General features: G+C 51.1%; 1 protein-coding gene across 2 annotated transcripts in view; it reads right to left on the reverse strand.

Moving 5' to 3' along the window:
- Nucleotides 1–7,847: 7,847 nt before the first annotated feature.
- cacna1ia (calcium voltage-gated channel subunit alpha1 Ia) overlaps nucleotides 7,848–14,836 on the reverse strand; it is a 93,524-nt gene continuing 86,535 nt past the window's right edge. For both annotated transcript variants that reach the window (XM_072704922.1, XM_072704921.1), the window contains exons 33-37: nucleotides 13,470–13,616; nucleotides 13,193–13,327; nucleotides 12,686–12,803; nucleotides 12,122–12,267; nucleotides 7,848–12,020 (exon numbers count right to left, since the gene is read on the reverse strand). In XM_072704922.1, coding sequence (XP_072561023.1) covers nucleotides 11,361–12,020; nucleotides 12,122–12,267; nucleotides 12,686–12,803; nucleotides 13,193–13,327; nucleotides 13,470–13,616 — 1,206 coding nt within the window. In that variant the 3' untranslated portion in view covers nucleotides 7,848–11,360. The remainder of the gene's footprint in view (nucleotides 12,021–12,121; nucleotides 12,268–12,685; nucleotides 12,804–13,192; nucleotides 13,328–13,469; nucleotides 13,617–14,836) is intronic.

The following is a 14,836-nucleotide window of genomic DNA, read 5'->3' on the forward strand; positions in this document are numbered from 1 at the left end:
GTGCTGGGCTGCTTTAGGCTATACTGGGCTGGGTTGTGCTGTGCTATGCTGTGTTGGAGGGTATTGGGCTGTGCCAGGCTGTGTTGGGCTGTATTAGTTCTCCTAGACTGTGTTGGGCTGTGTCAGGCTGTCTTGGACGTATTGGACTGTGTTAGGTTAGGACAGGCGATGTTGGCAGTACTGGGCTGGGTCAGACTGTATTGGGCTGTGTTAGGCTGTGTCAGGCTGTGTTGGTCTTCGCTGAGGCGTGTCTCTCCTGCTCCCCCCGGCTCTGCAGTGTGTCGCTCTACACTTCTGCAGCATGCCAGGCTGCGTTTTGCCTTCTCCCTGAGAGCAGATGGCAGCTCTGCAGGGACCCGCCTGGCCACGCCGTCTGTATGTGGCCTGACGCTCACTCTGCTCTGTAGCTGCGCTTTTCTGCTGTGCTTGCAGTTCTCCCCACTCCTCCCTCCCACCTCCCCATAGCAGTCCATAAGCTTCAAATGCCCCCAACCAGCACCTCCTCCACATGGACAAGGGGCAGAATGTGAGAGTAGGGGCCCAACACTGCACCTGCAGACCTCTCTGTACGCATGAGATATATTTTTGGTTTCTTCAATAGAGCCACAGAAACACAAAATGAGGAGATGGAGAATGATTCGCCTTGCCCTCTGGAGAATTGCGTTTCCATGGCAACATCTCAAGCTGACCTCACATAATCAGAACAATAACAAGAACCAACAAGAACTACTGCAAAGTCACCAGTGAAAAGGAGCGTCCTTGTTCTGTATCCTGCCCCCTCATCAATATCATCACGAAGAAATAACCCTAATGAATGCAGGAGTACCTGATGATGCTGCAAAGAGGCACAAGACGACCAATGACAGAACACTATGATATCATGTGACACAGCCTGACCAAGCATAATGTATTGTGACATCACATGACACGACCTGACCAACCAGAATACATTAGGTGACACTACCTCACCAGGTAAAACAGTGACATCACAGTAGCACAACTTCACCGAACTTTAAACACCTTGACATCACTGACAGTATCTGACTGAACCTAAAATGTCTCAACGTCATGTGACACAAGGTAACGGTGAGGGGAGGCGGCAGAGCCTGACAGGGCATTTCCTGCTGTCACGGGGTCGGCTCATACCTTGGGTAGCTGGGCGTGACAGCGGGGGTGGGGGCCTGTCTTAGTGGCTCCGCTTGGTTTCCTCTCGTCACGTGACGGACGTTCTCCTGCACTGGTCATCTTTCCTCTTTTCACTTCCTCAGTGTTCCTGTTCATATGTTTACGTTCATATGTTGTCTTCTGAACGATGAAAGTCTGACATAAAAACACATGCTGATGTCTGGATATTCCAATACTCTTTCTAACCCAAACCCTAGCCTCAGTTTGCTAGCCCAAACCCTAGCCTCAGTTTGCTAGCCCAAACCCTAGCCTCAGCTTGCTAGCCCAAACCCTAGCCTCAGCTTGCTAGCCCAAACCCTAATTTGGGACCTTAGGGTAAATCACCAGGCTGTTGCCTTCTCAGAGTGGACCGTGCCTGGTGTGCTGGCCGCCCTCAACCACAGCCCAGCTCTGCGAGTCTCTAACGTCCCTCCGGCTATTTTCGTGGCTTTGGAAGGCGTAGCTATTCTCCTCCTTTTCTTTGCCTGTCAGCTGCTCTGTCCAGAAAGGGATAGAAGAATTCACTGCTGAGCTGATCCTTTTGGGGTGGGGGTGGGGGAGTGGACTTAGTGCCTCTTTGAACAGGGAGCTGTCATGCCTTTTGGGGGGGGGGGGGGGGGTGGTGTCGAGCTAACAGCTGTCTGAGCTACAGGCTGAGTGGCCCCTGCACAGAGGCCCTCCCACACCCCCAATCGTGGGCCCGGCTCGGGCCTTGTAGGCTGTGCCCGTGGGCGATCCGGAAGCTTGGCAGAACCTCAGGGATGCAGTGGTTAAATCCTCCATGTGGGCTCATTTACACACCACACCCCTGAGCCCGCTCGCGATTACGTCGTCAGCCTGCCTTTGCCGTCGCCACGTTCCGAACACCGACGGACTTGTCGTGGAGGAAAGATGCGCGGACACTTGATTCATCATCCTCGCAGAAATGCAGACCTGTCATTTTCACACCCCCTGGGGCTGTCTGATTTTATTAATTAGGATCATCATTATGATCACCCCCCCCGAGCCGGTGTGATGGAACGCTCTGCTTCAGGCTCCAGTGGCAGCCGTGCCAACATGCCCCCCATCGACCACTCCACCATGCTAGCTCCGGGGGGGGGGGTCTCTGACGCTGATGTTCATAGTCACTCATCTGAACTCGCTGCCTCAGGTATTTCTGAAGTGGGGGCAAAACCATTCGCTCTACCACAACCCTGAGAGGGGCTGGGCTGGGGGGGGGGGGGCAGGGGTACTGATCCCAAGATTGGACATAACATGAACATAGACCGTCCTGGTTCCTGTGTGACAGTAATGGTGAGTGTTGATTATTGACTGATAAGTGGGTGGGGGGGTGGTTGCTGAGATGTTCCATTAATAAAGTCTTTGCCAATGTAATCATGCGGATAAATAGTTCATTGTGGAAAATAAATTACAAGCAAGACTGGGCAAGGGATCGGTCAGCCATATTGATTTACATGCATCAGAATTGATTTGGGATCTCGCAAACACTCATTTATATTAATAAAGAAACTCGTTTCTGAGATGCAATAGGGGAAAGCCAAATAAAAGAGGTTTGGGGTGCTCTCCTAAATAGAGATTCATTTTGTGTTAAAATATATTAAAGAAACATTATGTTAAAGCATTAGGGTTATGTGGGGGTTTGTTTATGTTTAGCGGAGTTTGGGGAGAACAGGATACAAAAAGAGGGAGGGGAGATGGACGGAGGAAGGAGGAAGATATAAAATCTCATAAATAAGGCTTATATAACGTCATCAACTGAATGCTGTCGGTCAGTCCTTTGTCCTGCAAATACAAGGCATCAATAGTGCATGGCATTGTGGGTAACCTCCTGACAAATCCACCATGACAAGTCAGCTGTGTCCAGAATCTGTAAAACAACAGGAGCCAAGAGCTGAGTGTCTCTCTGTATTATTTGTGATAAATGTGACATTATGTGACGGTTGATATGTTGTCTTCACTGGAGCAATGAGCTGCAGTTATTTTAAAAGTCAGACCTGTAAGCTGCTCTATTTATGCAAAAAATGCCTCTTTATATTTCAAGAACCGGGATATTCACCTTTAAAACTGTGCCCTTCAAGATGTGTTCAGTCATTTTGAATTGCTTGTCAGTGCGATGGGCTTCTCCACATCTGCTGCTCCTTTTGTGTGTTTCTGTAGTGACAGCAATTTCCATGTTTATACAAGTCGTGCCGAAAGACACAGGCAGGAACGGGAAGGCGGGGCTTAGACAGCACAGTGCCGACTGACAGTGTGGAGTCCCAGTGATGAGGCTCTCAGAGGTTCCCGACTGCAGGTGACTGAGCCCGCGGCTTAGCAGAGGGCAGGTAAAGCCCAGCGGTCCGAAGGACACACAAAGGCTGACATTTAAAATGTTCATGTCCTGCGGAGCTTCTGCTTTCTGTATAGGAGGCATCAGTGAGAGCGAGAGACCTTCAGGGAAAGATGGAAAGTAGAAAAGAGGGGAGGGCAAGAGTGAGGGAGAGGGGGGGAGTGCAGGACACCTGGCAGGGCGAGGGTGGGGGGACGGGGAACATGACACCAGCGGCCCCTGTTAAGGTTCTGCGGGAAGGTTCCTCATGGATCGAGAACCGGTTCTGGTGGCTCAGCGAGGGTGGAGCACACAGGATGTGACCATAAGCACATGTGGGAGGTAGGGCTTCGTAGGGACGGCCCCCATGGAGGGCGGTGAGGAAGAGGGGGGGGTGTCAGGAGCTTGGGGAGTGAGAGAGACAGAGAGAGAAAAGCAGGAGAGCAGTCCATGGCATCTAGAGGGCTAGTCTACAGCTACGGCTGATCTGAGGCCAGTTTATTATTTCTGGCACCCCCCTAGTGTATGTGTGTGTTTGGCTGTGCATCAGCGTATGTGTGTGTTTGGCTGTGCGTCAGCGTATGTGTGTGTTTAGCTGTGCATCAGCGTATGTGTGTGTTTAGCTGTGCATCAGCGTATGTGTGTGTTTGGCTGTGCGTCAGCGTATGTGTGTGTTTAGCTGTGCATCAGCGTATGTGTGTGTTTAGCTGTGCATCAGCGTATGTGTGTGTTTGGCTGTGCATCAGTGTATGTGTGTGTTTGGCTGTGCATCAGTGTATGTGTGTGTTTGGCTGTACGTCAGTGTACGTCTGTGTTTGGCTGTGCATCAGCGTATGTGTGTGTTTGGCTGTGCATCAGTGTATGTGTATGTTTGGCTGTGCGTCAGCGTATGTGTGTGTTTGGCTGTGCATCAGTGTATGTGTATGTTTGGCTGTGCGTCAGTGCATGTGTGTGTTTGGCAGACCTGCCATGAACAGGCAAAATGAAAATACATTGTGATTGGCCTCTGATCATCATCTGACTCAGCTCCGATTGGCCAGGAATGCTCAATAAATGGAGCAGAGATATTGTGCACATACATCATGCATTTACGGTAAACATTGTCGCTGTACGCCCACACACTGCTGGCAACTGCCGCATGGTGGGGGCCTTTGGGGAGCAGGACGGAGGCCGCGCTGCCTGGCAGTCTGCCCTCCCCCACAGTCCCATACGCAGCCTCTCTGTGTTTATACTCATTCAAACACAAAGGAAAATAGTGCAGTGATTTCTGCAGTGCTGGTGTATTTCCATGGAAACAAGAGGCACGCCTCAGCCCTTGGTGTGTGGGAGTGTGTGTGTGTGTGTGTGTGTGGGTGGGGGGGGGGGGGGCAGCGGCATGAGGCCCCTGTGTGGCTGCCACTGCTGTCCTGTCACGTCAAAGCTGCGGGACACGGAGAGTGAGACAGGGAGTGTCATTTCAGTCACTTCCTACCGGAGATATGACAGCATGGGAAGGACGTCAGATGAACGTCCATGCGAGACGGAGTCCGTCTCCGTTCCGGCTGTAGCCGGTTTAAAAAGCGGCTCGTCCTGATAGCTGACGGCAGACGCTGCCTGTCAGGGAGCCGGGCGTCTTTCAGCCTGTATCGGGCCCACTAATGAGGTATTAAAGCGCATATCCTAAGCATGTGTGCCGGGCTAGGACGTGATTCCCTGTCTCGAGACCTGCGTGTGTATGCTGCTAACGTAAACGCACAGTTAAAACCCCCCCCTGCCATGAGAATGGCATCCCCTCCCGCGTGCATTTCCTGCACCTGCGTGTGAGTTGCAGATTGCGAGCTGCTGGTCTGGTTGCGGTTTTGCCAAGCTGCTGCTCGACTTCCCGCACACCCTGGCTCGCAGCTTGAGCACACGCGCATGTGCTGGTTTCACTTCCTGCATCGTTTGCTACACTTCAGAGCCAGGTGTGTTGCTATAATTACACATGTATTTACATGCGACATGGTCATACGGGGCTTGACACCAGAGGATGTAACAAAAAAAGGTTTCTTCGTATGATGCATTGTGGTCAATAGGGGGCACCCTGGAGTCACAGGTGGTACGCCACAGAGGGGGCGTTTAGTTCACTGATGAAGGTTGAGAGCACATGTGCCGTAAGTCCAGTGAATATTACCGGTGTGCCTTGATAAAGCTTGATGTCTCGTCACCTGTATGGTGTGCGTGGGTGGGGTCCCACTGTCAAAAGAAGGAGTTGATTGGCGGGAGTGAGTGACGGACAGCTGCAGGCCACACCTTCCCGCACATCACAGAGCCCTCGGGGAAGGAGCCTGCGACAGAGGCTTCCAGTCACCTCCATTTGGGCCCTCAGTTGGCATTCGAACAGTTTGACCAAAGAGTTTGAATAAGCTCTGTGAGGGCACCTTCGGAAAAACCCCACAGCACGGGAAATAAAGACATAACACGCCATCTGTCATAAATATGGGTATCTTACATTTTATTTCATAAATACATTTTACAATGAAATGCACCTGATGACTGCAGATGTATTCGGGTTGGGGGCAGGGAAAGGAAGGCAAAACTCCATCTCTATTGGTCATTCATACTACAGCTTATTGCCACAAGGCTCAATATTTACACTAAATTACAGGCATCTGATGCTGCTGTTTTTATATTGTTTTTCATTATTGCACAATTTTAGTTTGGTTTTACAGAACAAAATCAATCAATAGACACAATATTATACAAAGGAAAATATGTGTACATTTATATATTTATCGATATTTCTACTCTGTTTTAAAATGTTTTTAATGAGTTGCTGAACAGAAATATAACTGGCCGTTCAGGAGAGTCGGGAAAAAATGAGAGACTGACTGTCGAGAAGAACGGAAAGACCCGGAAATGGAGATCAGACTGCGGTCGAGGATTCAGGTTCCAGTCTGACACAAGCTTCCGCATTATGGCTCTATGCATTAAACCAGCTGCTATTTTTCTCCCAAAGGGCTTGACTAACATGGTTCGAGGTGGTTTTGATCTGGACGCTTCCACGGGCCAAAGATGGCAAAAAAAAAAAACATGCATTGAAACAAAGATATCAAACAGCAGAAACCTGCAAACTACATGGTGAGATGAAGATGGGAATCCCTCCCTATCGCCACATCACCCCCTTAAGTGCGGATTCAGTCACACATGACCGAGTCAGCCCACTGTATTTCAGAAGGGTTGGGGATTTGGGAATGAATATACTGCAATGTCGATATGTGTCAGAGTGTGGACACAGGATTTACCCTGGGCTTTTGTTTAGTTTGGTTTTGTTTTGTTGCTTCGTCCCATTGGGCTGCTGCGCTCTGACAAAGCCCGTAAAGAAGCTCGGTCCTTTCTGCAGAGATCCAACAAGCCCCCAAGTAGGATACGCGCCCCAAAAATTAATCGAGGGACCCCTTCAAGCATCTGTCCCTAAAAACTCCCCCCCCCACCACCACAGCCAACCGGATGAGCCATCAGTCTAAGCAAATGATCATACATCAGACTTTTTATACAGATGTCGATACAAAATTCCTCTAACCAGTGTGATTCCTTCTAACAGCATCAGGCAAATGAGGGACCGTGTCCTGTAGCTTCCTTGGAGGTGCAGACACAGGCAAACCAGTGTCAGGCCATAGATGCTGTAATAAACAAAGCAGACGGGAATGTGGAGGTGCTGGTGGTCGTTTGTCGTGGGCGTGACTGACACCCTCTGGCCCCCCCCAGCCCCATTACCACCCCCAGCATCGTACGCCTGGTATCAGGAGCAGTGAGACTGACCTGTGAAAGGCTGAACCCCAATCGAGACACATGCCTCACCAGCACGCCCTTGTGGAGCCAACTAAATAATCAGCACAGACCACCTGCCACACGGCCCAGCTCAGTCCAGCGACTCCTAGCTGTCGGTTTAATTAGCGGTGATTAATGTGTAACGGATGGCAGCGCCTGCCTTACAGTATGTGAACCCACCAACAGTAAACAGCATTTTCTCTCACAGGAGCACCCTGATTGGCTGTTCGGGCGACCTGGCCACCTGTGATTGGCTGCTGGACATACCGACCAATGAGCTGTCAGCACACATGGATGAGAGCCTCGTCTCTGTCACTGGGATGTGAGGGGCGTGCGGCTCGAGGATCTAAGGACCAACGTGGTCGGGCTTCACTTAACCAGGCTTGCTACCCGGACCATGTGACACAGCCCAGCACTCCTGACCAAGCCTCGAACACTTGATGGGCAGGCGTGGCTGGAGCCAAAGGTCGTGTGTCTCAGCAGCTAATATGCTGCTGCGAAAATTCACAGGAAAGTCACAGCGTCTTAATCCCTCCCAAGAGCACAGGCAGACCTGCACCCCCCACCCCCCCCCAACCCCCCCACCCGTGTAGGAAAAGCCATGTGTCGCATTTAATGCGAGCTGAGTCTGCTGCAGCAAGTTGGCCTGTGTGAGGCTCAGAGTGCCACTGGCATGTGTGACAGACACCCAGTGGACAAGCCTGGGCAATAAATTCATTACCCCACCCGACACACAGCAAAACAAAATATGTTAATAAGCATTGTAATCAGCCTGACTGCATTGTAATCAGACTCAGACTCTTTTCCTGTCCGTTCAGAACCTTCTCATCTGAATAGTCTTATGCTTTAATTTATCTGTGATTTCTGGAGGTAAAATTGGACTGAGGTCAAAGTATCGACAAAACAGCTATTGATTCATTTTTAATACACTGGGCTGTAATCATCTGTCTGTACCTTACAGTCGCACTCGTTTGTGTTCTGATTAAAACTCTAGGCAGTGATTGCATGCATGTATTATGTATCAGTTTACTGTGACAATAACAGAACTACACATGGTGTCACTCAGCTCCGAAGCACGAATGCGAGGATGACCTAACTGCTTTCGTGAAGTGACATCACTGCAGCAGCGACGTCGTGTGCCGTTAGCCCCCCTCAACCCAGATGGTGCCCCCCGCTAATGGCTGTTTGGTGTATAGCTTGGATATACCACCTTCACCAGCAGGGGGTTCCATCTCCTCCATCTTTCACAGGGCAGACCCCGCAGTGTGCACTTCCTCTCACCCTGTGAGCTGCTCCACCTCAGTAAATGGCCTTTACCGTGTTTTCGTCCCCCGACTGCCATTGCGCTCTCAGCTCACGCTCAGGGACGCTGAGGCCTGGGTCCCTTTGAAATGTGGCCCTCGTTCTCCGGCACCTCCTATCAGGCGTCCGCATCCTCTGCTCCACACCAGCTGTCTCTCCCAGCCTTGATCTCCGGACAGGCTACATGGACCCCGGCCTTGATCAGCCAAGCCTCAGAGCACCTTCAGGTGGAGGGGATTTGCCGCTAATTTGCAGGTGTAATTAACCACATGACCAGCTGGCAGCCTTCAAAGGTGGGAATAGGTGAGCAGATGTGGAGATCTGTCAAATCGCCCCCCTGAAATGATCTTCCCAGATAAAAGAGGAATGTATGCAATTTGCTGCAGGTTCGGTTTTCAGAGGGTGGAATACAGGGGAGGTGAGGCAGCGTGCCAGTCAGTACCAGGCAACTCCTCTCAGTCCTCAAAATGCTCACGTGTCAGCAGAGAACTGCACAGGAATGAGGTTTGGTAAGGGCTCTCTGGTCAAAAAATCAAATTAAAGCTTAATCATCTCGCTTAGCCCTCCCTCGTCCCATAGATCAAGCTTACAGTTCGTTTAGTTTCTGCCATGAAATTCCCCCCCTGACTAAAATGCTGCAGGTGGGTTGAGCTCACGGGACTCGATAAGTCCGCCTTTGACAGCTATGAAATGGGATGAATCTTAATGAATCTGGATGGCAGTCACATGCAGCATTCCCGAGCAGGGTGGCAAGATGGAGTACTCAACGGAATATGTAAGGGAATAGTGAACGATTATAATGAACGAGTACTCAAGAGAATGCAGAACAGAATAATGAACTGTGTATTCAATGGAATACGGAAAAATTATGAACTGAGTACTCAACAGAATACTGAACAGAAAAATGGACTGAGTACCCAATAGAATACTGAACAGAATAATGGACTGAGTACTCAGTGGTATAATTAATAGCACACATAACAGAATTACAAACTGAGTACTCAACATAATACTGAATAATACTGAACACTGGTCAGACACAAACATGGCCAAACATGGCCTCCCAACACAATGCCCTGCACTCCTAAGACTCAGGAATCACATAATTTTGCTTGGCTGGAGGCAAGTGAACCACACGAACAAAAGCCTTGACTGTCAATGCTTTGACTCTCAGGTCTCAATTTGTCATTCAGATCTGTAGGTCGGGACCCTGAAACACGAGCGAAACACAGCGAGCCGGGTCACACGCAAAGGGCACGGACGTCAACCACGCAGGAGTGCATGGCAGGGGCCAGCCGGGGTCAATCACACACAAAACCTAATCCAACCGACAGCTGCCGGTGTCGTCTGCGAGCTGGGAGAGGTCATCCTCAGTCAGTAGGGAGACGAGGAAGTGCAGGGCAGGTTTGCAGGACGGAGTCATACCTGACATCCAAAACAGGCAGTCATTCTCTACACACGGACAAGGAATCTGTGATATCGACCCAGAGACTCACCCAGAGATTAAAATCCCCTTTTTTACGAGGCCACAGACCTCGTTAATGATCAGCCTGTCAGACACATAATTATAACCCCAGCGCAAATGACCCTTTAACAATTAACAAATTCTCAGTTCCAGACGTGAGGGACGAAACAAGCCAAACGTAGTTTTCAGGGCGATGCTGCAGGAATCCATGAAAGACGCGCCTTCTTCGGAAACTCTTTGCTGCTCTTCCTCTGCTCGTCCGCAAAACCATTTCTAGAAGGTTCTGTCTTCATTATATATTTTTTTACTCTTTCTCTCACATTGACAAAGGTTCCGAAGACGGGACACCATTTGCAGGGAGACGGTAATAAAAAAAACCACTGTAACTGTCTTCCGCGTTCCTATCTGTATTTAAAAATAAAGCTACACTAACGTTTTCTTGCATCTACGTGTGCGTGAATTTGTTCGTTGCTGAGTGATGTGTTTTTGCAGGGGCAGCCCACTTGCGCCCAAGTCCTCTCTGCCTGGCACTTCCAGAATGCAGGTAGTTATGCATCGTCCAGGGCGAGTGTCCCTTCATTCATCCTTGCAGCGCCTCCATCTGGCAGGTCATTTTATTGCAACAGGATCCATGTCCTTGTCTCGCCAGTCTTCTCCTGAAGCTCCTCCACTGTTGCTCCAGCAGCTGCTATCACAATCTTAGCTCTCTCTCTTTCTCTCTCTCCCACACTGTGGACCCCCTCGCCCCTTTGACTCTGCCGTCCCAGGCCGTTCCCTTTGTCTTACTAGAAAAGGAAGGGAACCGTAATTAAGCTGAGTGCTGCTCCTGGCATCCCCCCCCCCCCCTCCCGCCCCACCGCAGCCAGAATATCCGTCATCACTTGCGATGGGAGAGCCGGTGTGGCCTTGCCGAGCTGAGCAGTTCATATCCTTGCACCATTGATGTGATATAAGCACTTATTTGAAAACTGTTTTATTTTTTTTTTTGCATTATGACTTTCACAACCACCGGAAGCCCAGTGGGAATTTTCCGCTTCTCCCTCCTTTTAAAAAATGTTCTTTTCCTTTGTGCTGCTGGGTTTTTTTTCCACGGCGAGTCCTCATCCGTCTCGCATGGGAGGCAATATCCTACCAACGGACATCTGCCCCCTTTTTCAATCCCTGTAATGCCTTTGAAACAAAATATATATATATTTTTTATTCAGGTTCCCAGGGAAATTTGTAATGAGAGGGGTCACAAATGAAAGGGAGGAGAACTTTGAGTTGAACAGCCCTCTGGTGACGGAGAGGGAAGAGAGGGGACCTTCGGAAACAAACTGGGAATGAGAGACCTCATCTCTTTTTTCTAGAAGCTGCTACTGTGTTCTGGTTTGTACTTCTCACATCAAACTCCGCCATGTCCCCCTCCCCTGCTCTGCCCCCCTTCTCTCCAGTCCAGGGGCTGGAGAGGTAGCCGTGAGCGTCCGAGCCAGAAAGGACACGGACCTCCCTGCCCCTTGCTGACAGATTCCCTTGATCCAGGCTACCTGTGCTGTTGCATTTTTTCCCCAGCTGTGGCGCCAGTGAGCTTGGGGAAAGCAAAGACGTGAGAGACAGGCTACTCAGAGTCTCTGATAAATGTTCGCTGTAACAGGCCTGGCTAGATCCACCCCCTCCAATCCCTATCCCAAGATCTTCATCAGAGGGATCAATAGAGTCTTTTCTTTCACGGCCAGGGCTGTTGCTCTCCCCACAACTGCTTTGACTTCTTTGGTGCCCCCTTGTGTCTTGGAGGTTAATTACGACTGGAGTGTCCACCGAATGGTGTACCAGGGGACTCTGAGGTTCTCCGGGGGAGCAGTTGGGGTCATCGGGTAGTGGACTGATGCGAGGTAGGGGCATGGTAATGTCTTGAGGGGGTGAAATACTGAAACTTAGACCTTCCTCTAGGGTGGTTTGCAGACTGCCCTCTGAGCTTCCAGTAGCCAGGGAGGAGTCACTGTGGGAGGGGTACTGAAGGCAAAAGGAGAACAGACAGAAAAGGACAGAAGGATGAGAAGTTACACCACGGTCTGAGGCGGCTGAAGTGCCGGCGGTAGTGACCCGCCGCTCACCTGTGTGCTCAGTAGCCCACTGTTTGCACCTGGGCACCGGAGAGAGGCCCAGGAAGCCGGTAAGGACAGCTGGTGCCCTCGCCGTGAAGGTGTCCCCCCCCCGCTGTGGCCAGCATGAGGGGCCGGGGCCACAGGGTGGAAGAACTCTGGCGGGAGGGTAAAAAGGAAGAGAATGAGGCTTAGGGGGCATCCTGGAACTGAGAGCGCCACCCAGAGGCAGAGGAGCACCCAGCAGAGGGGGCTGTTACTCTCTGTGTCTCTCTGTGACATGCCGACTTTGAAGGCACTGACTCTGAATGCATTGAGTTTGGAGGCACTGACTCGGAACATGCTGACTCTGAAGGCACTGACTCTGCAGGCAGTAATCAATATGTGACGAGCAGCATTTTATTTTCTTGAGCTTTTTCTCTTACACATTTCCCTCCTGGGCTACTTCCCTCATCAGACCCCACCCTGTCTAGCTCCGTAGCTCCTCCCCCTAATTCTTCTCTTTGGTTGGTGGGAGGTGGTGGCACGTGACTCTCCCCCAACAGTACCCAAACTGCAGAGGTGGTGCTGCTTCACCTGAGCTGTGGGACGTCGGGGTTTCCAGGAGCAGCCCGTCCTCATCCAGGAGAGTCCCCTCCCCTCGGGGGCCGGGCAGCTCGTCGGAGCTGTGGGACAGACTGCTGCCCCTTCCCTCCTGAAAGAAGATGGCAGAGTCAGCCCAGCGGGGGGGAGGGGTGAAGGGGCATGGCCAGGTGGGGGGGGAGGGCAGAGTAAGCTGTGGGTGGGGGGAGGGGGTGTGGCTGGGGGTTGGTGCAGAATCAGGTGCGGGTCGGGGGTAGGGGCATGACCGGGGAGGGGGGGGGGGGGCAGTTATCAGTAGGAAAACATGCACAACCACTTAAGGACCCTCAGGGTGATTCATCAGGGCCCTCGTGACGTTTCCTGACGCACGTTTAAGCCGAGCTTAATCTCTGGGGGGGAGCAGGACTGTCACTGGGGGATAATCGGGGTAAGCTTTGCAGAGCATATCACGCAGGATGAGCCATTTATACGGCGAGCGGCCATGGGTTCGCGGGGACCCACCCTGGAGTCTCGCACCAGGAGCTGGAACACACTATGCTCGTCCAGGCTCAGGTTGTCTGGCAGGGCCGGAGATGACGACTTGTCTGAGAGCTGCTCGGACCTCAGGGAGACCTGCTCTACCTCTGCCAGCCGGATCTGAGAAGCAGAGAGGGGGGTCATTAGGTTCCTCACAGCAGGACCCACAAACCTGATTGCCCATAGATACCCACAGGTCCCCCTGCTGGTCAGCGCCAGCAATACACTCTGCGCACTCTGCATGTCCGAGCATGCTGGATACCTCCTGCGGGTGGCGCCGGCAGTCCTTGCAGACCGGCGGGGAGGCGTAATGGTGGAAGACGGAGCCTGACAGGTTGTCGATCATCAACAGCTCACCCTCCAGGGAGTCTTTGATGAGCAGGGAGACACTGTCCAGCCACAGGCTCTCCTGGAACAGGAATGTGTGTGGTCGCAGTCAAGGTGTGGTCATGGCACAGTCTAGGTGCAGTTATGGTCAAGGGGTGGTCACAGCATGGTAAGGGTGTGGTAACGGCACAGTCAAGGTGTGGTAACAGCATAGTCTAGGGGTAGTAACAGCCCGGTCTGACCCCCCCCCCCCACCCTGCCTCCCACCTTCACTCTCTAATCTCTTCTGGCTTTGGACAAACAAGGTTTTCATAAACAGGTAACAGTTTGACTTTTTAAGACTACTAATGTAACTCTAAATTATTTATAAATTATTTATTTATAAAATTATTTATTATTTATAGTTTATAATTATTTATAATTATAATGTAATCCTCTAAATCATATAGATCACTTAAATGGTGTGATTGTGTTAAATGTGTAAATTCCAAAATCAAAGGCTGAGAGTAGGAATTTAATATCATGTTATCCCTCCTGTCATCCACGATGCAGCTTTACTGTACAATTTCCAGCCACTGCGAGGGCAAATTACTGCTGTTTGCAGTGAGGAAGGCGGGCTTCCCAGCCGGAGGGGTCCGGGCCGGCCCGCAGGTGACACTTTTTTTCTGTAGGTTTTTATTTCCTTTTTTTCAGAGCCAAGCCATGAGCAAACAGCAGGAAACTGCAGCAAAACAGCCTGGTGAATCCTCAGGTACTGTACTGTGTCAGTGCCAGGAAATTTAAGGTGGCCTGTCTCTCTGCCTGTCTTACTGTCTATCTGTACAGTATGTCTGTCTGACTCTCTCTGTCTTTGCCTGTCTCTTATGTTTGTCTGTCTGCTTGTCTGCCCGTCTCTCAGTCTGTCTACCTGTGTGTCTCTCACAAACTGCAGGAAGATACTGAATCATACGTAACTCAGTAATGGCGGGGAAGCCTGTGGGAGCCGTAGACTGACAGCCCTCAGTGACTCACTCCCGCCCCCAGATGAGCCTCCCCAGATCTCTCTTGGCGCTTAAAACAGGCCTCTGTCCTCAGGGACCCGGCCAGCCCCCGGCTCACACCAGCCAACGCCCTCTGCTTCCTTCTTCAGGAACGCATCTCATTTGCATCTCATTTCTAGTCAACTAAATGAAGGACTTGGACTGCACAACAGCGTGCGGCCGTGGCGATGCCTGTACCAAGCAGGAGTTTGCAGGGGCTTCATGCAGCTGGGAATGCCGCACACGCCGCAGATATACACTCTGCTGGGAATGCCGCACACAG

Source organism: Paramormyrops kingsleyae, chromosome 22, assembly GCF_048594095.1.
Source record: "Paramormyrops kingsleyae isolate MSU_618 chromosome 22, PKINGS_0.4, whole genome shotgun sequence".
Classification (NCBI taxonomy): Eukaryota; Metazoa; Chordata; class Actinopteri; order Osteoglossiformes; family Mormyridae; genus Paramormyrops; species Paramormyrops kingsleyae.